Source organism: Triturus cristatus, chromosome 3_1 (genome assembly GCF_964204655.1).
Source record: "Triturus cristatus chromosome 3_1, aTriCri1.1, whole genome shotgun sequence".
Lineage (NCBI taxonomy): Eukaryota > Metazoa > Chordata > Amphibia > Caudata > Salamandridae > Triturus > Triturus cristatus.
In genome coordinates this window covers 805618095-805642918 of record NC_140583.1, presented here as the reverse complement: position 1 = coordinate 805642918, position 24824 = coordinate 805618095, and the positions used below count along the sequence as shown (strand labels likewise).

The following is a 24824-nucleotide window of genomic DNA, read 5'->3' as shown; positions in this document are numbered from 1 at the left end:
GAGATACGGTGGTGCTGCGGTGGCATGGCTGGAGGGGTCGTCTCGCAGGGGAGGGAGTAGCCCCTTCGGACGATTTGCAGCACCCACCTGTCCGATGTGATGGACCGCCAGTGGAGCAGGTGATGGCGAACTCTGCCGCCCACTGGCGTGGAATGGGCCTGAAAGCTCGGACTAGGAAGGCTTTGAGGCGGATGCTGCCAGGGTGGATGTGGGCTGACAGCGTCGGCCTCCAGAACCGCCTCGGCGGAAACCACGTCCGTGACCGCGCGCAGGTTGGTTCTGCGGCTGGTGGCTAGGCGGACGTGAGGAGGCACCCCTTCCTTGGCCACGAAAGGGGCGAAAGGCGGAAGTTTGCGACCGCGGGCCCGAGAGGCCCAAGGACTTGGCCGTAGCCGGGAGTCCTTAAAGCGATTCAGCGCACTGTCCGCTTTCTCACCAAAAAGGCGAGTGCCATTAAAGGGCATGTCCATGAGAGTGCTCTGGACATCTCCCGAAAAGGACGTGGACCGCAGCCAGGCGTGACGTCTAAGCGCCACCGTGGTAGAAATCGCCCCACCCAGCGAGTCCGTAGTGTCAAGCCCACATCTGATTGCATGTCGTGCTGCATCCCTCCCATCGGCCAGAGCCTGGGTAAGTCGTGTCTGGGCCTCCTCCGGGCACAGGGGCAGCACGTCCTCCACCGTATCCCACAGAGAGTGGGAATAACGGTCCAAAAGACAGGCGGTGTTCAAGGACCGCAGACCCAAACTAAGGGAGGAGAACAGCTTTTTGCCAAACTGTTCCAGTCTCTTGGAATCCCGGTCCGGCGGAGCGGTCGGGAAGGAGGATTGGGAGGTAGAAGCCTGGATAACCAGGCTCTCGGGGGTGGGGTGTTGGGACAGAAAACTGGGGTCGCCCAGAGCAGGGCGGTGGCGCCTGGCGACGTTCCTGTCCACAGGAGGAACTGTGAAGGGCTTGGACCAGGTGCCCTGCAGAACGTCAATGAGGGCCTCATTGAACTGCAGCAGAGGCTCAGTGGAGCTTGCTGCAGACTGAAGCACCTCAGTGAGGACGTTAGTCCTCACAGCCAAGGCAGGCAGCTCGAGCCCAAGGGCTGCAGCCGCCTTGCGCAGCACCACAGAGAAAGCAGCACCCTCCTCCGAAGCCACAGTCGGAGGAGAGATGAATCCAGTGTCTGGTGAGGTATCCAGACCACTGGCCTCCCCCAGTTCATCTGCCCAGTCCTGTGACAGCTGAGCCTGAACGGCCATAGGATCCTCGGACCCCTCCCATTCGCCCCCGTCATCCGATTCCTGGTAAACAGGAGGAAGGATTGGAGCCGGACGATAGACATAATGTGTCTCTAACGGCGCCGTACGCGGCGTCCATCGGCGCCGGGTCCGGAGCGGGGCTGAACTGGGGCTCGACGCCGAGCGGAGCCGGCGTCGGAGGTGGAACCGGTGTCGACGCCGGCGGAGGAGGCGTGACGAGGTCGACCAGCGTCGGCGGGGACGAGTCCCTCGGGAACCTGCGGCATCGAGGCCGGATCCGCCGGCATGCAAGGTTGCCCAGTCGGGTCCGCGGGGCCCAAAGGCGCGCCAGCGGGCGTCGACGGCGGAGCCAGGCTCCTCATGGCCGAGAGGAAGGCACTGACTTCCGCCGGCGTCGCGTCAGTCCCAGGGACCGGCGGGTATGGGGACTTGCGCGGCGCCTGCGGCTCCGCTGGAGCCGCAGGGGTGGAACCACCCTGACCCGCGACCGGCGAGGGGAGTCGCGCGACCGGCGAGGGGAGTCGCGCGACCGGCGAGGGGAGTCGCGCGACCGGCGAGGGGAGTCGCGCGACCGGCGAGGGGAGTCGCGCGACCGGCGAGGGGAGTCGCGCGACCGGCGAGGGGAGTCGCGCGACCGGCGAGGGGAGTCGCGCGACCGGCGAGGGGAGTCGCGCGACCGGCGAGGGGAGTCGCGCGACCGGCGAGGGGAGTCCGAACAGCGGTGTCGCCTCTTGGACTTCTTGAAGTGCTTCGACTTACCCGAAGACTTGGAGCCAGACGAGCGATGATGACGTCGGCTGCGGCTCTGCGACCGATCCTTGGACCTCCTCCTGGACCGGGATCGAGAGGGGCGCGGAGCCGAGTGGCGAAGCTCGAGGAGCTTACGGGACCGCTCCCGTCTAGCCTTCGAGGTCAGGGCCTTGCAGTCCGAACACGACTCCGCGTCATGGTCGAGGCCCAAACAGTAAAGGCACCGGCGGTGATGATCCGTAACCGACATCAAGCGGTTGCAGTCAGTACAGGCTTTGAAACCAGGCATCCTACCGGCACCGGAGTCGAGACAAGATCAAAAAGGATCAAAAAACTTAGTCAAAAAAGACTAAAAGGGGTAGCTCTCCCGGATCTGCGCTTACTGGCGCGGAAAAAAGAAGAACATGAACTGACGTCAGCGCGCGAGGGCGGCGTCTAAGTACTCCGACGACGTCATTCCGGCGCACGACGCAGACGACGGACGCAGAGCCGCAAACGACGCCTAGCGACGCCCAAGGGGTATTGCTGACGAAAAATCTTCCGAATCCAGTCTGACGCCTGGGGATATTCTAAGGTGAGGAATCTAACTAACGTGTTTCTTTCAGATGGGGTTTGCTAATGCCCTGTGTCTTTCTACCCTGTGTCTGCATTACGTTGTAGTAGAGTTTCTCATTTCTCAAATGATAGTTATTTGTGATATTTATATGTTTTCATTCTCTTCATTGCGCTCGGAAGAAAGTGGCACTAGTGGTTGAATAACACGAAATTATGAAAATGTCACATATTGCAATGTGTAACCCTTGGCAGCTATGTGTGCAGGCCAAACACTTCAAATCCTCGTGCTGTTTGGGAAATCGGAGATTGCACAGCCTGGGACTACTGTCCGACAAGGGAACCAACTGTGCACTTGGGCAAAACCGGTACAGCGTGTTCTCCAGAACTCCCGAGTCATTCTTATGGTATTTGGCGTCGAGAAAAAGCCCTCATGTCGAGGTCAAGTAATTGCTGTATGAAATCCCAGTCTAGAGTTGAAAGACTGTTTTTTTGTAGTTCAACGGTCCAGGAGCTCCAAAGCACAACTGAACACGATGGGAGGGGGGGGGGGGGGGGGGGGACACAACAATGTGAAATGGTGTCTCACCCGAGGCATTGTGGGTTGGGGATGAATCACAAGTCAACACGAACCCGAAACTTACTTTAACAACTTGCAACATTCAGGCCCCACAGTAGATGGCAGGAGTGTGCAAAGCATGTAACCAAGACTAACTTTTGCCTCAAAACATTGTTTTGCTGGTGACGCTTTTCATGTTTACAACACAGTTTTCAAACCTAGAACTTTTTAATGATTTTTTGGGGACAACATTTCTCACTTCCAGGTAAGGTGTGCTTTTCTGCAAATGTTTTACTTTCTCCCCAGGCCAGCCAGAGTGGTTATCCCTCAGTAGACTCGAATGCCTTCGAGGTGCTCGATTGTTTGACCATATAAATAGTTAATGAGGAAAGCTAACACGGTCAAACAGGGTAAGGTTGCACAGTTTCCCTTTCCATGCAGAGATCTGGGGCCACATGTATGACGGAAACATTTTGAGAGTTCCTAAATGCGACTCGCAATTAGGAATTCACAAAATGAGATGTACAACAGTGTCTACCTCCTCAATATTCATTTAGCAGGTTGCAATTTGCGACCCATTGGGAATGGCCTGTAATCACCGGGATGTCTGTGTGATTGCTTTTTAAATAAAGCAATTTTTTTTTAAATGTACCTGTTTTCCTTTAAAACGGGATGCATTTCAAAAATTAAAATGAAGTAATTTTTCAAGAGTAGGCAGTCGTCTGCTCTTCAAAAATGTTGGCCCCGACATTCACAAAGGGGAAAGAGTCCCGTGGGGACCCCTTCCTGTTTGCAAATGGGTTACCATCTCCTTCACAGAGTTGGTAAAATATGAATGTTTTGTGACAGCATTCCAGTTGTAAAACATTCATACATGCTTCTGCGACTCGCTATTAGGAAGAGACACCCTTGAAACGCCCCTTCCTAATGCCGATTCGCAAACCCTATTTTGTGAGTCGGTAATATGTTAACCACTTGCGCAACAGGGTTAGTACATGTGAAAAGACTTTAATCGGTTGCAAACGGCCGATTCTCCATTTGCTAACACTAAAACAGGACGTACATGTGCCGCCTGGTCTCTACAAAAAGAACTTACAATTTAGAAGACTTTCAATAATTTTGCAACTACTCTGAAGGTCTTATGTCTCGACTCTTTAAGCATCTCCTAAGCAGACACTTACATTTTACATCTTCCTCCTCAAATGTATCTGTACGATGTGCTTAGTTTTCCTTTATGAGCAGCTGCTTTGTTTCGATAGTTTTGGGATCCAACAGAAATGCTACGGGAACATGCAGCGCACTTTGCATTTTGCTTGCTCATAATTATTCAGTCATCTCCGTCACGTAATTTGGTGCTCTGCTGCAGCATAATTCCAGCGGCCTGGCTAATCGTCGAACCAAAGAGGTAAGACATACTTGTTGAAGCATTATTCATTTGCCCCCAAAAGAAACAAAAAACAAAAAACACAACCGCCTCCCCCCCCAGCCCCCCCCCTCCCCTGGGGATATTTATCGGTTTTAAGTGTTTTACTAAGAGAAGATTTTTTTTAAATCTCCAAACTTAAACATAAGGTTTTTACTTAATAAAATTAAAAGAGAAAACAACCGTTACAGGAATTAGCTACACCAGTTAGGACTTCCACAAACTTCACATTAAAGTATGTTGGTGAAACTTAATAAAGGTACCTGAGATGCTGCTGCTGACTGCGGAGAAGCCGGCCCAGCCGTTTATTCTCTTGAGTCCAGACTCTGAGAAAGTATGGAGAGGGGATGCTGAGGTGCTGGAAGGATGGCAACGTCATCACCTGTAGACAGAATACAACTCCCTTCAGGAACGTGAAACATGATAGACACAGCAAAATATTACAGATAGGAGTCAAGGTTCTCCCAACTTGCCGCCAAGGCCTGGAATGTCCTCCCCATCCACCTCCGAACCTCTACCTCCCTCGCCGAATTCATGAGCGACCTCAAGACCTGGCTGTAGGAATAAGCCCCATCCCATGCAGCGCCTGGATATCCCCTCAGCCCGGGGGGATAAGTGCGCTATACAAACACGGATTGATTGATTGGTAAATGGCAGGGATGTTTGCGGACATGCAGCATAGTGCAGGCCAGGCTACGAATCTCAACCGAAATATTGGTACCCTGTGTACATCTTAAGGGGGCACTGTGTAGAGGTGACAACCTCTTCAAAACAAGCATTTGCAATGCAATAGGTCTTGCATTTACGCGAGTTTGAGCTATTGACATTGCAAATGGCAATACCTTTTATTCTTGTTTTTGAAACATAAATAAAAGCCATTGTCATTTGCAATGTCAATAGCTCAAACTCGCATAAATGCGAGACCTATTGCATTGCAAATGCTAACGGCTGTCCTGCAGTTCCCCCGGGCACAAGCAGGCATCCACTTCTGTGAGGACGGCTGATGTGAGCAAAAAGACAGAAGTGGGTGCAGCTTGTGCCCCGGGGAGACTGACAAAAAAACGAAACAAAAAAAAACCACGCGAAGCGGCATTTTGTTGCTATGGCAACAAAATGGCGTGGGACTGTCCACACAGTCCCACGGACACGCGCATGCTGTTTGCAATGGACAAATGGCAAGAGCAGCCATCTTTGTCCATTGCAGACGCGTGCATGAGAGCCCTCGCAGAATTGATTACAAAAGGTGCTCTCCTGGCTAGAGCGTTACAACAAACAAATGATGGACGGAATGCTGACAATGCAGACATTCTCCCCCAGTCAGGAGATCTGGGTTAAATCCATCGTTCTTTTGCCCACTACGCCACCCCAGTTTAGACATGGCCATATGCAAATCAGTCTTGACCCTGTGCATCATGGGAACAGTCCAGCCCGAACTGCCAAGCCATGTCTTCCCTGGACCGGAATCAAGCATCCTAGGACCGGTTTCTGGCTATCAGCCGTCATCAGCCAGGATAGCTTGACTCCAGTGGCGTAGTGAGCACGGGTCCCACGTCTGGGAATACCCATCCCACTTAGGGCGAAAAGCGTTACAACAAACAAATGATGGACGGAATGCTGACAATGCAGACATTCTCCCCCAGTCAGGAGATCTGGGTTAAATCCATCGTTCTTTTGCCCACTACGCCACCCCAGTTTAGACCTGGCCATATGCAAATCAGTCTTGACCCTATGCCTCATGGGAACAGTCCAGCCCGAACTGCCAAGCCATGTCTTCCCTGGACCGGAATCAAGCATCCTAGGACCGGTTTCTGGCTATCAGCCGTCATCAGCCAGGATAGCTTGACTCCACTGGCGTAGTGAGCACGGGTCCCACGTCTGGGAATACCCATCCCACTTAGGGCGAAAAGCGTTACAACAAACAAACGTGTAACGTTCCTGGCTAGAGCAGCGCATGCGCTGCTTTCGTCAGGCGAGATCTAAAGAGGGGTTCAATGGCGGCTATCAAGATTTTGAAGACAGGCAGCACCAAGGTCACATCATGTGGCGCAAGCATGAGCATGCTCAAAGCATTCCTATGTTAATGTATTGTGTGAACTGTGTGCAGGGTGGACCTGTTGTGTACTTTTATATGTTGGTATATTATTACGTTGTGTTGTGTTCTTGATTTGGTGTTTGTGGTGTACTGGTGTGGTAATATATTGTTCTGAGTTGTTGAGATGTTACACTAATATGTGGCATCTTGTATTCAGTGTATAATTTTTTGTTGTGCTTTTTTGCTGTGTCGTGTTGGTTTTGTTGTGTTGGTGTTTTCGTCAGTGTGTTTTGGAGCTGTTGTGTTGTCTTGTTTATGTGTTTTGTTGTATTGTAGTTATGTTTTTATGTTATGTTGTATTCTTGAGCTACATTATATTGAAATGTTGCACTGTTGTGTCATTGTGTTACAGTATTTTGTATGCTGGTGTATAGTTATGCAGTTACACTCATGAACTATTGCTACATTATGCTATTTTGTTGTTGCTTTTTACTGTGGCGATGTGTTGATATGGGTTTGTGTTGTATAATTTTTTTTGTATTGCTACTGTAGACCATCTCATTAAACATGCATAAAGGTTCGTGTGTCACAACAGTGCTACCTCAAACCCACTTTCATGATGTGGTGGAAAATGAGGTCTAGACAAAACAAAGTACTATTTGCATAAGAGGATTTGTAACCACACTGAGCGGAACATGTTTTGGGGTTTAGCCCACAGCGGTGTAACAAACTGCTGTTCTGGCTCAGTTTATGTGTCACACGCGGAACACATTTTAAGATAGCTCTGGAGGTTAGTGCACTTCTTGCTGCAAGTCTCGGGGTATGCTAGAAGTGAGAGTATTCAGGTGGTTACTGCACTTATTGAAGAGACTCTCTAGGGTTAAAGTCCCTGCTGCAGAGCACTGTGTGGAGCATGCAGATCACAGGTTCACATACCAGAAACATTTCTTGTTGAATTAATGCATTTGCTGCAGTTATTCTTGTGCAATCTACACTTCACACGTTCCAATCCTAATAAAATATATATGAACTTGCTGCAAACATCATCAGGGACCCTGCAAAGGACTGGCATGAATCCTTGCAAGTTTTCACTTAATTTTTAAAATCACGCTTCTTTGTCAGTAAATACGGATTATTAGGTAGCAAAACAAATTACACTTTGTATACAAGTGCCATGTAAATGGTAATTGATAATGTAATTACAACTTCAATCAACATACGTCTACTCCTTTACATATAAAGTGCATTCAGTAAAAGTATTTGCGGATTGTCCTTGATTCAGAGCTGTGCTCACGGAAAGAGCTTGGGGTTGTTGGAAGGGGTCAGTCTCTAATGCAAGTCTTCCTAGACATGGGAAAGCCTTCACCGAGTCACCATGAAGATTTGATAGAGACAGCCTCCCATCCTGTGCATAATGGCTGTACAGCAGTAAAAGGTGCTGGATAGAAACTCAGCCCAGCTAGGATAGAACACTAATACTACCATAACAGACTGAAATACATATTAAGGGCTGCCTGGCCAGACCGAACCCAGAAGAGAAAAGCAAGCATTGCACTAGAGTGAGAGCTCCATTCTCACCATCAAGAGACGATCCATAAGAGCTGATCCTTCCACAAAAGCTGTGGATTGCTAAAGAAAGACAATTTCTAATTAGGAAAGAGACTATTCCTAAATGTATGCTTTCAAAGGCTGGATTACATTGAGAGATGATCACCAGAGAGACGTGGGAATGTCATGGAATTAGAAAGAAAGGAACATTTTACTTGCCCTTTAAGCATCTGTTTGTTGCTGTAGACCTGTAGATTCACATGTGCTGCATACTCCTATCATCTAGTTTCCGGCTAGGGTGTTGCAAGTTATTTTTGCTCGAAGACACCTTTGGAGTCACAGGACGTTGAGTGACTTCTCCCTTAGTAATCTAGCACGGACATTGGAAGGTGAAGTAGGCAGCATATGACATACTGGACAAAGGGTTTGATGGGGTCCAGTTGTTTTGTATTCCAGTGGTGCACAGGCAATTTCCACTTGGCGGCGTAACAAGCATGAATGGTGGGTCTAATGGCCCTCTTTTTTTTTTTTTGAAAACCTTTATTTACACATCGAATATTCACAGTCATGGGCCTACAACCGCATGGGCCGGCCGCTAATGTAGAGAAAAGGGAGGAAGACAATAGTACAGCAGTCATAAGAGCCGGAGCGAGCCGCACGCATAACGGCTGCAGCCGCCCACAGCTGAACATGACACTACCGCAAGGTTTCTTATTAACTATTTGTAAAGAAAAACCACAAAAAGAAACTTCTACCAGGCAAAAGAACTCCATTAACAGGGACTTGCTCTCACATGGGCGGGGGACAACAGCGACAACGCAGCCAATTACACAGTTATTCGTGTGAAAAAGGGGCAGGGGGGGCCGGGAGAGGATCGGTCATCAATCCCGCAAAGCGACCAGGAACATCAAAGTCAAGGGGACATCGTTACGTCTGGTGCGACCACCAAGGGGGGGGGGCGCAGATATTCCCCCGATAGGAATTCCAGGGACCCCACATCTTACTCCATGCCCTAGGTTTGCCTCTGGCCACGTAAACCGTCTTCTCTCGGAACATGCACCAATCCATGTTTTCTTTCCATTTCGTAACTGTGGGGGGCCGACCGGACCCCCAGAGCTGCGCAATGTCCCTTTTAGTGATCATGTTGCCCAAAGTCACCCAGCGTTCTTGTGCCACATCGTAATCAGTCGGTTCCCATACATTCAACACACATCGCCGAGCCTCAGGGAGCAGCGCCACACCCGTAACCTCCTCCATCACTGCATGTACACCAGTCCAGAAACGTATCACCCTCGGGCACTCCCACAGAATATGAAGAAAAGCTCCAAGCAAGCCGCAACCCCGCCGACATAAACCATCATCTGTGTAACCCATGCGAAGCAAGCGGGGACCGGTGACATAGACCCTATGTAGTATCTTCAACTGCACAAATCGAAGGCGAGCCGGTATAGCAACCTCCCTCGGTGAGGCAACGGCCGCGACCCAATCCTCATCATCCAGCTCTAGGCCATCAGCGACCCAGACCTCTCACAAATGTGTGAGGAGGTCCGCTCAAGTATTAATCAGTTTTTTGTAGATCAGGGAGATAGTACTATCTGGCAGGTAACCATCAAGCAAACGATCTTCCAACGGGGAGGCTTCGGGGATAGCTGCAGGACTCGGGAAAGCGGAAAGTAGCGCATGGCGCATCTGCGCATAACGAAAGAACTCCCTATCGCTCAGCTTATATTCCGTCTGAAGAGCTTCAAACGATTTAAAAGCGCCCTTCGTCCAAAGATCCCCCACGCGACTAATTCCGATCAAATCCCACTTCTCAAAGCCTTTCGAGCGCCATAAACCTCCCAACGCATCCGACGCATACAGTGGAGTCGCACGAGACAGACGGCCCGTCCATCCCGTAGCAGCGGTGGCGCAATGCCAGGCGCGCACCGCATTTTTCGTAGGACCGGTCAATTTAGTACTTCCCTTCGTAGAATAAAGTGCCCTATTGAAATCTCTGCCCGGCAACAGCAGCTTATCCATCTCGTACGCGGGGTTCACCGCCGGGCCGTATGTCCCATGATTCACCGCCACCAACTGGGATGCCCAATAATATCGTCTAGTATCAGGGGGAGCTATGCCACCGTCATACCACGGCAGGGTCAGTTTACCGAGAGCAATGCGCGGCCTCCCATCCCAAACTAGCTGCCTCTGTAAGCTCTCTACCTCACTAAAGTATCGGGCGGGCACCACGTCCAGCGTATTCTGCAATGCATACAGAAAGCGTGGAAGAGACATCATTTTGAATAAGGCTGCCCGGCCAAGCGGCGATAGCGGGAGCCTACGCCAACGAGCTACATCGGCCCGAAGCCGCTGGAGCGGGGGCAACAGATTCAGAGCATAACGGACCGCCGGATCGAGGGACACGTTGATACCTAGATATTTAAATCCAGAATGTGAAATCTGAAGTGGACAATCACGCGGGAGAAGAGGGGGGTCGCCAACCAGCACATAAACACAGGATTTCACCCAATTAATGACAAGCCCTGAATTGCGACCAAAGGAGTTCAGTACATCAAATAGCACTATCAACGATTTCCGCGGGGAGGTGAGATAGAGCAAAATATCGTCTGCGTAGAGTGATACGTGATCCTCAAACGTCGGTGTCCACCGAATACCCGTCATGGAGGGTTCCCACCGGAGCCACGCCGCCAGGGGCTCCAACGCAAGAGCAAAAAGAAGCGGGGACAGGGGGCAACCCTGCCAAGCAAAAAGGGGGCAGAGACTCTACCATTCACCACCACCTGCGCCAGTGGTTCCACGTATAACAACTTCACCCATCCAATGAACCCAGGTCCAAAACCAAACCTAGCCAGCGCCGCCCAGAGATACGGCCATTCCAGCGTGTCAAACGCCATCGTGGCGTCCAGTGACGCCAAAATGGCAGGCTCCCGAATAGAGTCAACTCTCGCGAGGACTCCATGGAGGCGCCGCAGGTTCAGCGCGGTGTTGCTATGCGGAATAAAACCAGACTGATCCGGATGTACCAGGTCACCGATGACTTTAATCAGACGATTAGCGAGCACTTTAGCGAGAATCTTCGGTTCAGCGTTTAGGAGTGAGATGGGACTATAAGACGCACAGCAATCACGCGGCTTGCCCTCTTTATGGAGCACCACAATGGTCGCTAGACGTTGATCACGCGGTAGGGCGCCGGCCTCTCGGGATGCAAGAAACATCTCGCGGAGATGTGGTGCCAACCTATCTGGACGAAGCTTGTAAAGCTCGATCGGAAGGCCGTTAGGGCCGAGAGCCTTTCCTGAACGGACCGAGCGAATCGCCGATGCTATCTCATCGTTTGTAAGCGCCGCGTCCAGTAGTTCTTTATCATCGACCGAAAGGCACGGCAATGCAATATCTCGCAGCAATTGACAAGAGTCGTCTTCTGGCCTCTCCGAGACCGGAGAGTAGACGTCCCGCAAATGGTCCGCAAAGCAGCTCACAATCTCCCTCGGATCCGTAACACTCACACCATCAGCACGCACAATCACCGGGACCACACGACTCGCTCGCTCTCTCCTCTCCAGCCATGCAATCAACCTTCCAGCCTTGTCACCAACATCATACAAGCGCCCCTGTTGCTCCCTACTAGCGAGCTTGGCAGCATCCGTAACCAACGCCCTGTAATCCGCTTGTTTCAGGCAAAGGGTATGGAGTTTGTCCTGTGTGACCCCCCCGCCCGAGATCTTCTTCCAAGTCAGTTATGTCCGACTCCAGGCGGACCACCTCCTCAGTTTTACGCCTCTTAGCATGTGAGATCAAAGATAGGGCCTGCCCACAGATGACCACCTTGAAAGCCTCCCACAACGTTACAGCCGATGAGACTGAACCCTGATTTTCCTCAAAATAACGGTCCAGAGACTTAACCAAAAGGGCACGAGTTGTGGGGTCATGCAAATACCAGGGATTAATCGGGGCCCCCCTCCCCTCTGCCCCCATGGCCACATCTAAGTGAAGCAGGACCGGGGAATGGTCATAGATGCCACGGGCCAGATGTCTGACCTCCCCGATCATTTGGGCTTGGGCGGCCGGCATCAGCACATAGTCCAATCTAGATAAGGAGCCGTGGACGCCAGAGTGAAATGTAAATTGGGCGAGCCCCGGATGCATTGATCTCCAACAGTCCACAAGCCCCATAGTGTCGATAAAGCCACCCAGCCAAGAGTGCGCCCCGGGGAGGTCTCTGGGAGGGTGCCGATCCTCTCTACCCGACACCACAGAATTGAAGTCCCCACCCACCAGCAAGAGGCCCTCCGGGAGCCCAAGCAGCAACCCTCCCAAGTCCGCAAAGGTAGTGGTTTGCAACCCCGGGGGGACATAAACTGAAACCAAACACAAAGTCTGTCCTTCCCACCGGCCCACCAACACCACGTAGCGCCCCAGGTCATCATGTATCACCTCATCAATTTCCAGCGGGAGAGAGGATCGAACCAAAATGCCCACCCCTCTGGAGACGGTTGTAAAACCAGAGTGGGCCACCAGACGGTAGCCCTTTCTATTCATAGCATGACATGAGTGTCCCACCAAATGCGTCTCCTGCAACAGAACCACATCAGGAGAGAGACGTTTCAAATATTGTAGCACCACCCCTCGCTTCAATCGGTCCCCCAAACCATTGACATTCCACGTCAAAATGCGCAATCCCCTACCCCCCATTTCCACAGCAACGGACACCCCACCCACGTTGAGAGCTAAAAACAGCGCACTGATTGCCTGGTACAAAACGAACACCACTCAGAAACAACACCCCTACCGCCACCCCCCCAACTCCCACTACAAACCCCCCCCCACCCTGCACCCCTGCACAAGACCATTAAGCCACCCCAACTCGCAGTGTGCCTGTCGCCCCACCATAAACCTACTCTTCGGAAAGAAAGAAAGAAACCCCCCGAGGAGGAAGAGTCTCACCAGATACCCCGCGGCCTCCCAATGATGAAGGAAGGGTAATGCAGTCCTAGAAAAGAAAAATCAGTACATCTAACCCAAGTCGGGGGTGAACACAAAATTGTCAAGGAACCACAAGTCATTCGTTCACCCTTGGTCCGCTGATCCACCACCCACATCCGCAGCTCGTTCCTCCCCGCCGTGCCGACGGTGCAAGGTGTCAAGCCAGTCCTCAACCGCCTCGGGCCGGTCGAAAAAATGAATCCGTTCTTCCAATTCAATGCGTAACTTGGCCGGGAAAAGCATAGAGTACTTCAAGCCCATGTCCCTCGGCCGCCGCTTGACAGTCAAAGCCCATTCGCTGTTTTTGCACCGATTGTGTAAAGTCAGGATAGAAACTGATATCCGCATTGTCATATTTCGTCGGGCCATGCACACGGGAGGCCTACAGGATTGCGTCACGGTCCCTGAAGTTGAATATCCTGGCAATGACAGGTCGTGGTGGGGTCCCAGGCCTCGGCCGGCCCCCCGGAACTCTGTGTGCCCGCTCCACCGTAAAGAATTTGCTGAGGCCTTTCGGCGCTAGTTTGGTCAGGATCAGATCTTCCACAAAGAGATCGACCGGCCCATCCTCCGACCGCTCCGGCACACCGATGATGCGTACATTATTCCGCCGGGCCCTGCTTTCAAAATCCTCCAGTCTCTTGGCAGAGAGGTCGCTGAGGGCCCGCAAACTACGGATCTCCGTCTGCAGTTCCGAGACATCCGTCTTGAGGCCAGATGACGTGAGATCGAGTGATTTGACCTTCTCACTAGTTTGACAGATCAGCCTTAAGTAAGTTGATATCGACCAGCACGGTGTCCAGCTTGTGGGCCAGCGAGTAGAATTGCTGGCCGACTGAGGCCTTCATGGCGTCGATGGCACCCATGACGTCTTGTAGTGTCAATTCCGTCGAGGGTGACGGGCCCTCCTTGGCTGCATCTGAAAGCCCACTCGATCCGGGAGATCCCTTCTGCTGGGCATAGCGGTCCATGTTGTTCGCTTGCACGTAGCTACCCCTCCGGGGAGCTCTAGACTTGTGCTTGTCGCCGTCCAGCCGGGTCGTCATCACTCAGCAGGGAGAGCAGATCCAGTATACCTGTTAGGCGCAGCAATCACCCTGGGGAGTCCACCTGACTGAGGGACAGCCCCCTTGTCAACGCCACTCGACTGCTACAGCTCGGTCCCGAACGCCGAGCGACTGCGAGCGCCCACCACCAGACTCGTAGAGGAAAGTCAAAAACGAAAGTGAAACCAGGGGGGGGGGGGACGCCCGCCCAAGACCCTAGTGCCGTTGTTGTTCGATTGGAGCTCGGCGACGGTGCCAACCCAAGTCCGGGGTGGCGCCACAGAGCAGGCCTCTTTCTGGAGTACAGGATAAGTCGAGTTCCCAAAGTCCGATTTAAGTCCCGAAAACGGGAATCACCTCCGCGTCGGTTCACCAGTAATATTCCTTCAGAATAACAGGATTATAGCCGGGATAGACGTGGGAGGCCGCGAGGGTCCCGGGAGCCCTGTGCCTACGCGTCCATCTTGGTTGCGCGCTAGGCTCCTCCCCCTCTAATGGCCTTCTTGAGAATATCCATACATTCTTCTGGTAAACTGCAATACCGAAGCTCCAAGACCTCTGTAGCCAAATTGCTGATCTCCACTTCTGTAAAGTACTCCACTAGAAGGTTTTGTTCGATGGTGTATCGCCCATGCCTAATCCACTTTACTAGTGCTGAGAGCATGCCATTCTGTTTCTGTAAGTAGAACATGGTATACATATTGTCGGTCTTCAAAAGACCCACCTTGTCTTGGATGTTCTGCAAAGGAAGGCTTTGAGAGTTCGATTAATGGCTAGAAGCTAGAGATAATGGATATGGAAACCTTGTTGCTAGGGTGACCATACATCCTAAATTGTCATGCTGCAGTGAGGTGCTTCTCCATCCAGACATGTCCTCGCCCGTGGTAATGGTCACTTGTAGAATGGGTTCATAATGCTTCTGCCCTGGAACAAGTTGCTGCTGTTCTACAACTGCAGAGAATGATGAGCGCTGGCCCTTACCAACAGAAGATCTTAACAGTGACATTATAGCTGTGACCATTGTGCCGCAAGGCACTTCGGTAAGGGATGTATGTGGAGCCTGGCATGGGGAACTATGGAAATGCAAGAGGCAATCATCCCTAGAAGGCAGATTACTGTTCTGACTGTAAGAGGTAGCAGTCGCTGAAATACCAATACCCTTTGTTGGGTTGGATACACTGTGCTGTTATTTAGGGTACCCCTCATGAGGGGCTGAACATGAACAGGTTGAAGATGTGACTGATATATTTATTGTAAATCTCAATGCATGGAGCAGGGAAATAGCAGCTTGGGTGTTTGCTAGGCACTATTGCCTGCTTGCTCTCTTGAGCAGACACTTGTCTACACAGGGGAACATGTGGGTGCTACTCTTTCTCAGGTGAACCGCTACCACCTCTAGATGTTTTATTAAGGTCCATGGGGCTGTGGTAACCCTGAAAGACAAAAGCTTGAATTGAGAGTGCTGCCAGTTATCACAAACTGGCCGTAGTGTTGATGAGCAGGTTGTATGGGTATGTGAAAGTAGGTGGGGTGTTTAATGGGGTTGAGAATAGTTCTAGACAATATTCAATGCTGGATGACTGCCAAAAGCCACTGGTCGCAAGTGATTTGTTCCCAGTGTGGAAGGAGATCCTGAATTCTTCCCCAGAAAGGTGATGTTTGATCGGGTGGATGTCTGGGAATTCAGTGTTTACAGGGAGAGGCTCCCTTTCTGGAGGTCTTGCTATCCCTACTCTTGTTAGAGTGACTTCAGCTGTATGTCCCCGTCACATAGCTTCTACTGCCTTGGCGGCGGAAAGAATATTGCAGACTTTGATGAGTTTGCGGCTGGTCAGGGGAAGTGGTCCTGGATTCTCTTCTATACTGCTGTCTATGAAAGGAACCCCTGCCAGATAGGGTTTGTAGTGCACCTATTGACTTCACAATATCAGTGACCCTCTTAACTTTTTCCATCATGTCATCAAACTGCAGTCCGAACAGAAGCTCCTCACCAAATGGCAGGTTGATGAGATGCTGCTTGACCTCTGGTTTAAAACCCAATATGCAAAGCCAAGAGTAAGAACCGAGTATGGTGGAGGTGTACCTCCTCTAGCAGCTATGTTGCCAGCAACGTCAAAGGCACAGCGTATGGTGGCATTAAGTATTTCTTTTCTTCTGTCACTATTCCCTCTTCAAGGATGGCTTCCTTCTTGGGCAGCAAGTGCATATCAACCTTGAGGTGGGCAGCTGCATGTTAATAACCCAATGGTAATGTTGCAGTATCATCAGGGTGGGAAGCCTTAACTGGGATGTGTTCTGGATCCTCAAGTGGATCAATATCATAATCTTCCCACAGGTCGTCTGTAGGGTGGAGGTGGAAGGGGATTTGTTAGTCATCTGGCATGGCTTAAGGGCAACCAGTGTCTGAGTAAGAGTGTGGGGATACTTGGGGTGAGTCGTGCAGAGACGAAGATGGAGGGAGTGCTGATGGAGGGGGGATGTGGACCATGAGGAGCAGCACTTGTAGCCATGTCCCCTAGCCTCTTAGGCGGTGAAAATAGATCTGATGGGTTGACTGGTGTAGATTTGTTATCAAATGCCAGCCTTCACTTCGTAGCCAAGTCTCTGCAGTCTTTGTAGGAGACACCTTGGAGAAGATCTTCCCAGCATGAGGGTGGATGAAGATTTGCTTCTGTCTCACATCCAGTTCCTCAAGGGGCATCTCCAGGATTGGCCTTTCTACGTAGCCGGATCTGGTCAGATAAAAGGGCTCCCAGCACAGATGCGAACTTCGGTACGGATGGAGTGGCAGGTGCTGATAGTGTATTCAGCTTTTAAGAGTGGTCGGAGCTTTTCACCGCCAGAAGAGCTCTTGGGGTTGGAAGGTCGATGAGGGTTAATGCAATTTGACTGATCCATTTTCTGCTCAGATGCCTTTCCATGGTGCTGAAAGGAGCCCAAAAGCTGTGTAGGATCTGAATGCAGCGGTTTGTTTCTTGCACAGGACTGGATGCCCAGCTTACTTGACAGCGGTCTCTTGTGGAGCTTATGGGGAGTTTAGACTACAGCATACTCGCAGCTCTGGGTATAGACTTGTGATGTCTGGTACTGGTGGAGGTCCATGGAGACTCTTTGATGCCCCACTCCTCAGCGTCGCTGGAGTCGATGACCTTTGGACTGGATTGGTCAGGTGGAACGGTTGGAGAATCAACATCTTTCACCTCAGCGCAGAGCCGGTCTGGCTCAACGAGGAGGTCACAGGCTTCTTCCATTGGGCATCACTGGATACCAGCGCCTGTCCCTTTGGTAGCGGATAGTCTTCTTACAATGGAAGGCGAAACAGAACGTACACTCAGCATTGTTGTGGTCCGAGGAGAAGCAAAGATTACAAACGCTATGATGGTCGGCCCAATGATTCTTAGGAAGGCATCAAGGACGTTTTCTGAAGGAAGTTAGTTCCATCACCGTCTAGGTCTCAACATCCTCTAACGCTGAAGAATGAAGTGAGGGCGTGAAAATTTTGATATTTTGGGAACCGGTGTTACGTGGAAGTCTACGAAGTGTGTCAGCTTGGAGGGAAAAAATTGGAGAAAAATAACTGCAGGTGTCAAAGTATTTATCAAAGGTAGTAGAAGTTTGAACTATGAGGGCCTGAAGCAAGAATGTGTAGGAAGTGGAATCTGGAGTCCCATCAGAACACATTCTAAACCAATGGCAGAGAAAAACAACCTAACAACAGAGTTGGTGCCCATGCGCGTAGCCTACTAAGGAAGGAGCCACTTAAAATCCCTTGACTCAAAAAACTTCTTCGAAGGAAAACAACTTGCACCGTCATAGATGACAAAGGAAAAAGTTTTGTTCGTTTCTTGTAGTTCTGTATATTCACATGCTCTGCATATTCATGTAACCTTGAGAGCAGACATTTGCATCTTTTTTTTGTTTGAAAAACTTTACAGTCTCAAGATGGCCTGGGACCCATCCCTTAGTCCACAATGCATCAAGACAAAGACTCCACAATAGATTGCTTTCCCACAGCGGGTGAGTAATGCTATCGAAGTATAGTGAGGGAACTCATCATACATGTACTGCGCTATATGAAGCAATACTTATATCTAATATTTTGCATCACTGCCAGTTTCAGGTGAGGCCTGGCATATGCGAATGGACAGCACTACAAGCTACAGATGGTTAAAAGGTGATAACATTTTCCACTATATATACACAATCTGCAGATACAGTAAAACAGTTACTTTCTCAATCAGAGGATGCAGATGTCGGGAACAAAGTTCTTCAAAGTGTTAGGCAAAATAAGGACTTCAGATGGGAAAGTAGATCAACACAGTAGTGTTTAGTAAACGGGTGTGGTGTTGAGCATTTAGCAGTTGCACAGATGCCTGCAATGTGAGTGTTCACTCAAAGGCCATAGTAGCAGCCTTCTTACAAGTGGAATGAGCTCTTGGCACTCCAAGTAACATGCGCTGAGCTATAGCACAGCATGTTTGAATATTCTTGGAAATCCATCTGGCTAAACTGCCCTTGGAAGTCGGCTTTCCTATGAGGTGCCTTGCAAAGACATTAAAGAGTCGTTTTGATTTGCAGATGAGTTTAGTTCTGTCACTGTAATACATTAATGCCCTCTTTGTCTTGACATCAAGAGTATGCAATGCCCTCTCTGAAACGGACTCTGGATTTGCAAAACAAATCTATCCCTGTGCACTAGTACAAAAGGTTGCCCACTGTTAGCACTGTATCTATTTGATTCTTCTAAGGGAGGAGGGTGCTACCAAAAAGGTTACTTTCCAAAACAAAAGCGGCATGCCACAAGATTGAAGTGGCTCAAAAGGAGCCCATATCAATTTTGTCAGAACTATATTAAAATTCTAGTAGGTACTGGAAGAGTTGTTGGAAGATTACCCTTTTAAGGCCTTCCATAAAGGCCTTAATTACATGTACTAAAAAGTGACAAATGTTCCCTGTTTTGCATGTAGGCTGAAATAGCAATATATAAACAAATAAATAGAAGTGCATGCCAATCCTGCAGTATGCAAATGTAATAAACAGCAAATGACTTCCTGAACAGTGTCTTATCTGTTACCCTAAACCAGTGGTTTTAAACCTGTGGTCCAAGTAATCCTGGGGGTCCCAAAGCCAACTGTTCTTACAAGATTAAATAAGACTAAAGTTAATAAATGAAAATGTATAAAGTACATACAAATAAAAAAGCTAAATTGAAAATGTGAAAACCTTTTCTATAGTTAATTTTAAATCAAACAAAATATTTCTTAATTTGAGCATTTTTATGGTGTTTACTTAATTTTGTATTTTTCTGCATTGTTTTGAGGTTCAAATTGTGAATATTGCGTAGGCTGGGGATCTCTGGCTTCCAATAATGTCTCGAGGGGGGTAGGCAGGGGTTACCCGGTTTCCAGTAATGATTTAGTGGGGGTCCACAGAAGTCAATAGGCTAAGAACTGCTGCCCTAACGATAGTATACAAATCAATTTTTTCCACATCGCAGCTGAGCAAGCTGCTTGGTGGGCTTGCACATTCCCCGCAAGATTTGCATATGCTCCTCTGGAAGAATGAGGGTCATTGATACTTTCCTCATTTTCCTCACTACGTATAGGATCAGAAGCAGTGAAGTAATAGCGTAGATGAAAATCCCTGACCAATTAATTCACAGTGCAAGGCCCACTAACTGTGGGAGTTAGAACATGGAGGCAATTTTGGGCATTTTGTGTTCTGTGTGGTGGTGAAAAGATTGATGGAGGGAGTGCTACATTTTTTTTTAAAGCACTTGGGCATTCATTTACATTTGTGGACTTGCTGATGTTTCCTGCTTAGCAGGTCCGCAAAATCGTTGCCCGCTCCTGGGAGATGCCCCCCTAGCAGCAGAATGTGATTCCGAATGGTCCAATGCCATATCTTTGGGGCTAACAAAGACAGTGAGTAGGCATGAGGTCCTCCATGCTTCTCGATGCAGTAGATCGCTATCATGTTATCTGTTTTGAGCAGCACTGTTTTATCTCGAACACGAGGGAAAAATGATATGAATGCCAATTTTATTACTGTGTGTTTTCGGTAATTAATGTGATGCTTCCGTTGCTCTTATGTATGTCCAGGTTCCCCACCCTAACAGTGAAGCGTCAGTGCAATGGTAATTTGCAATACGGGGTCCAGTAATGGCCTGCCAAACACATTTGTTTTGATTCACCACAGGAGTGTGTGCTGGGTTCTGGGCCCTACTAACAATAAATCTTCCTATTATCTTTCTCTTGTGACCACTGCCTCACTAAGCACTCCTGTAGTGGACACGTGTAACCTTGCATGCAGCACTAGGGCTATGGACAATCCAATCATTCCCTACATTTTAATTTCTGTTCTCAATGTGAGACAGCGTGATAGATTTAAAAAGAGGCAGCAACCATTGGAGTGCCATCGCAGTCTCTCAAATCGGGTAGGTGATGGAGTTTAAAACAGCTCCTAGAATTGGATGGATTTGCAGCGGCATGACGTGACTTTTTGATATTGATAAATGTCTAGCCGGTAAAAGAGATACTGTCGTTTGAGTGTGTGCTTGGCATTGTTGTCTGCTGCTGGTCTTTATCAGCGAATTGTCTAGGTAATGAAACACATGAATAGCATTTGTGCCCAGGGTCGCAGGCATCACTGCTAAAAATTTGGTGAACACCCTTAAGGTCATTGTGTCCTGGAGGGAATACCTTAAAAAGTGTTGTCCGCTTACCACAATGCACAGGTACCACTGGTGCACTGGGTGAATGGGAATAGGAAATGCATTGTTCATGTCGGGGGTCGCCCTGCGATACCATTCGCAGAGACGTGGAATGACATCTTGCTGGGACGTCACCTTGAAGGGCTCTAACAGGATGTACCAGTTGAAGGTTCTGATATCTAGGATAGACCACAGAATTCCATCCTTTTTGGGGATAAGAATGGAGAGGTGCAGTCTCTTTGACCCACTAGTGCTGATGAAATGGTTCTATGGCACCAGGAGTGCCTACATTTCCTTCTGCAATAATCTCATGTGGCCTTGACTAGGTAATGTAATCATGCCATGTTTATGGTAAAAGTGTATTGCAGGAGCCCAGGAACAACCAGAACACAAGCAGCTGTTCGAGGTACTTGCATTTTTGTGCCTTTTTTCAGTTTTTTACTGAGAAATGCATCCGTGTCCAAAACAGGGTTGGTGTCTGCTTTAAGGCCCTCTCTGAATTTTCTACATCTTTTCTTCAAAAATATTAATGTAATCGATGTATTTAGAGACACGATCTCTAAATAATCGATGAATTTAAATATGGGCTGCCTGTCCCGCAGCACTCTGAACAAGAAACCAGAAGCCAGGAAGTAAATCACCTTTCTGCAATGTGACACACTATGCAGAGCTTACCTTTCTAAGGTGCTTCAGTGCAATGGGAGTCTTTGGTGATATCCACTGTAAGCCAGTGACCCTGTTGGTGTCACGGTTTCGGGCATTGGAGGCTGTATCCCTGCATGATGCCTGATGTCATTCACAGGCATAGATCCCACTCTTTCCATTTGTCACAGGGTAGGATTGGATGCGAGTGCATTAAATGAGATTTAGCACCTTATCCTCAGTAATGGTAATGAACAAGTTACTTACCTTCGGTAACGCTTTTTCTGGTGGATACAGTATCTGCCTGTGGATTCCTCACCTTGTGAATATCCCCTGCGCCAGCATTCCACTGAACTTTTTTCCCCAGCACTCTATGCCGACGTGGACGTCATAATGCTTCGGCTCCGCTCGCGACTCCGCATTACGTCACCGGAGCCATAAGAGAGCCACGTCGGCGTGATGACGTCAGTTCCACCCATTTTTTCCGTGCCTCCGAGGCGAACAGGTGGACCGACAACAGATTCAAAGTATACACAGTATACAACATTCGAACAAATATACATAGTACATATACAAAAAGGAAAGCTAAGGAACAACAGCATTTCCTATAAGTGTACCAGAAAAAACAACATGTCAAGCAAGGCATCCTTTAAGGTATACAAAGCTGGACAACGGGGAGGCGTGGGCCAGTGAGGAATCCACAGGCAGATACTGTATCCACCAGAAAAAGCGTTACCGAAGGTAAGTAACTTGTTCTTCTGATGGATACATCTGCCAGTGGATTCCTCACCTTGTGAATAGATTCCCACAGCAGTCCCACTCCCGGAGGAGGGTGTCCACCTTCCTATACCAAAAAGTCTTGCAAGACAGAGCGCGCAAAGTGGCCCTCCCTCCTCATCTCAGAGTCTTAGCAATAATGCTTTGCGAAGGTATGGAGGGAGGCCCAAGTCGCGGCCTTACAAATGTCTGCCACAGGAACACCCGTGGCCAAAGCAGAGGTGAAAGACTTCGCTCTAGTTGAATGAGCTCTAATACTCTCAGGAGGAACCTTACCAGCCAGGGCATAGCAGATCTTGATGGCAAGGATGATCCATCTTGATAGATTGTGCTTGTGCACAGCTTTTCCTTTAGAATGTCCAACATATCCCACAAAAAGCTGATCGTCCAAACGAAAGTCTTTGGTTCTGTCCAAGTAAAAGCTCACAGCTCTTTCTGGGTCCAGACGATGAAGCCTTTCCTCCTCTTTGGAGGGATGAGGAGGCGGATAAAAAACAGGGAGAGTAATAGACTGCCCCAAATGAAACTGAGTAACCACTTTAGACAGGAAAGCAGCCCTGGTCCTGAGTACCATCCTTTCAGCATGCAATGTTAAAAACGGGGGTTTAGAACTAAGAGCGTGAAGCTCACTCACCCTCCTTGCCGAGGTTATGGCCACAAGAAAGACCGTCTTAAAGGACAACACCCTCAAAGGACAACTATGAAGAGGCTCAAACCGAGATCCCATCAGAAAAGTTAAGACAAGATTAAGGTCCAACTGTGGCATTACAAAAGGAGTAGGTGGAAACCTGTTCGTAAGTCCCTTGATAAACCTTAGTACAATAGGAGATTTAAATAATGACGGTTGATCAGGAAGACATAGAAAAGCCGATAAGGCTGATAGATAGCCCTTGACCGTGGCCACAGCACAGCCCTGCTGAGCCAGGGAAAGAGCAAACTGAAGCACGTCAGAAAGATGGGCTTTTAAAGGGTCAATGGATCTCTCTCCACACCATTTAACAAACTTAGACCACCTATATGAGTAAATGGACTTGGTGGAGTGTCGCCTGGCCGATAAAATAACATCCACCACATCAGGCGGGAGAGAGAAGGAATTCAGGTTGCCCCGTTCAATCTCCAGGCATGAAGGTGTAAGCTCTGGAGGTGGGGGTGTAGAACCTGCCCCTCCGACTGCGAGAGGAGGTCTGCCCTCAGAGGGAGACGGAGCGAAGGGCACGAGGAGAGGTGGAGAAGATCTGTGTACCACACCTTTCTTGGCCAATCCGGAGTGACCAAAATAACTTGGGCCCGGTCTTGGCGAATCTTCCTCAGAACCCGAGGAATCAAGGGTATGGGAGGAAACGCGTAAAGGAGTTGTGAGCCCCAACTCAACTGAAACGCGTCCCCCAACGCTCCCTGCATCGGTTACTGGAGACTGCAAAATGACGGGCAATGCGCGTTCTCGCGGGTGGTGAATAGGTCCATCCGAGGAGTCCCCCATGACCGAAAAACGTGACGAACCACCTCCGAACTGAGCCTACACTCGTGGTCGGCGGAGAACGCCCGACTGAGACTGTCCGCAAGTACGTTCAGCACCCCGGCCAGATTTTCCATTAGACAAATCTGATGGTCCTGAGCCCAGGACCAGAGACGCAGAGCCTCTCTGATAACGCGACCCCACTCCTCCCTGCTTGTTGACATACCACATCGCGGTAGTGTTGTCCGGCAGGACTTGAACAGACTGACCGCGAAGGGACGGGAGGAAGGCCTTGAGTGCCAAACGAATCGCCCGCAATTCCAGAAGGTTGATGTGAAGCAACCTTTCCTCTGGAGACCAAAGACCTTTGATCTATAGATCCCCCCAGATGCGCACCCCACCCTAGGGTGGAGGCATCCGTTATCACTGTAGCCACCGATGGAGGCAGAAGGAAGGGCTTCCCTTGAGACAGATTGCCCCCCACGCTCCACCAAGACAGATCCGCCGCAGCTTCTCTGGAGATCTTGATCGACTCCCCGAGATCTCCGTTGTGCTGATACCACTGCCTAAGGAGGCACCACTGGAGCGCCCTCATGTGCCAGCGTGCATGGTTGACCAACAGAATGCAGGCAGCGAACAGACCGAGCAGACGAAGGACCTTCAGAACTGGAACAACCGCTCCATTGTGGAATAAAGGGATCATCTCCTGAATGTCGAGAATTCTTTGAGGAGGAGGAAATTCTCGACACACAGTAGTGTCCAGTACCGACCTCCTGAGATGAGCAGCCACCACCGCCATCACCTTCGTGCAGACTCGAGGTGCGGCCCAACCGTAAAACGGAGATACTTCCTGTGCCACTTCAGGATTGGGACATGGAAGTACGCGTCCTGCAAGTCGATCAACACCATCCAGTCTCCTTGCTGCAATGCTTGAAGAACCTGCGCAAGGGTCAGCATCTTGAATTTCTCCTGTTTCAGGTAAAAGTTCAAGACTCTGAGGTCCAGGATCTATCGCACCCTTTTGAAGCAAAGCTAGAACCTCCTTCTGCAAAAGGTCTTCCGAGCAGTAACCCTGGCAAGGAGGGTAAGGG

At 49.7% G+C, this 24824-nt stretch overlaps 1 protein-coding gene across 1 annotated transcript in view; it reads right to left on the bottom strand.

The window, feature by feature from the left end:
• The window catches only part of USP40 (ubiquitin specific peptidase 40), a 667009-nt gene that overhangs the window by 134743 nt on the left and 507442 nt on the right, over positions 1-24824 (bottom strand). Inside the window, exon 27 of the mRNA XM_085646205.1 lies at positions 4798-4916. Coding sequence (XP_085502331.1) covers positions 4798-4916 — 119 coding nt within the window. The remainder of the gene's footprint in view (positions 1-4797; positions 4917-24824) is intronic.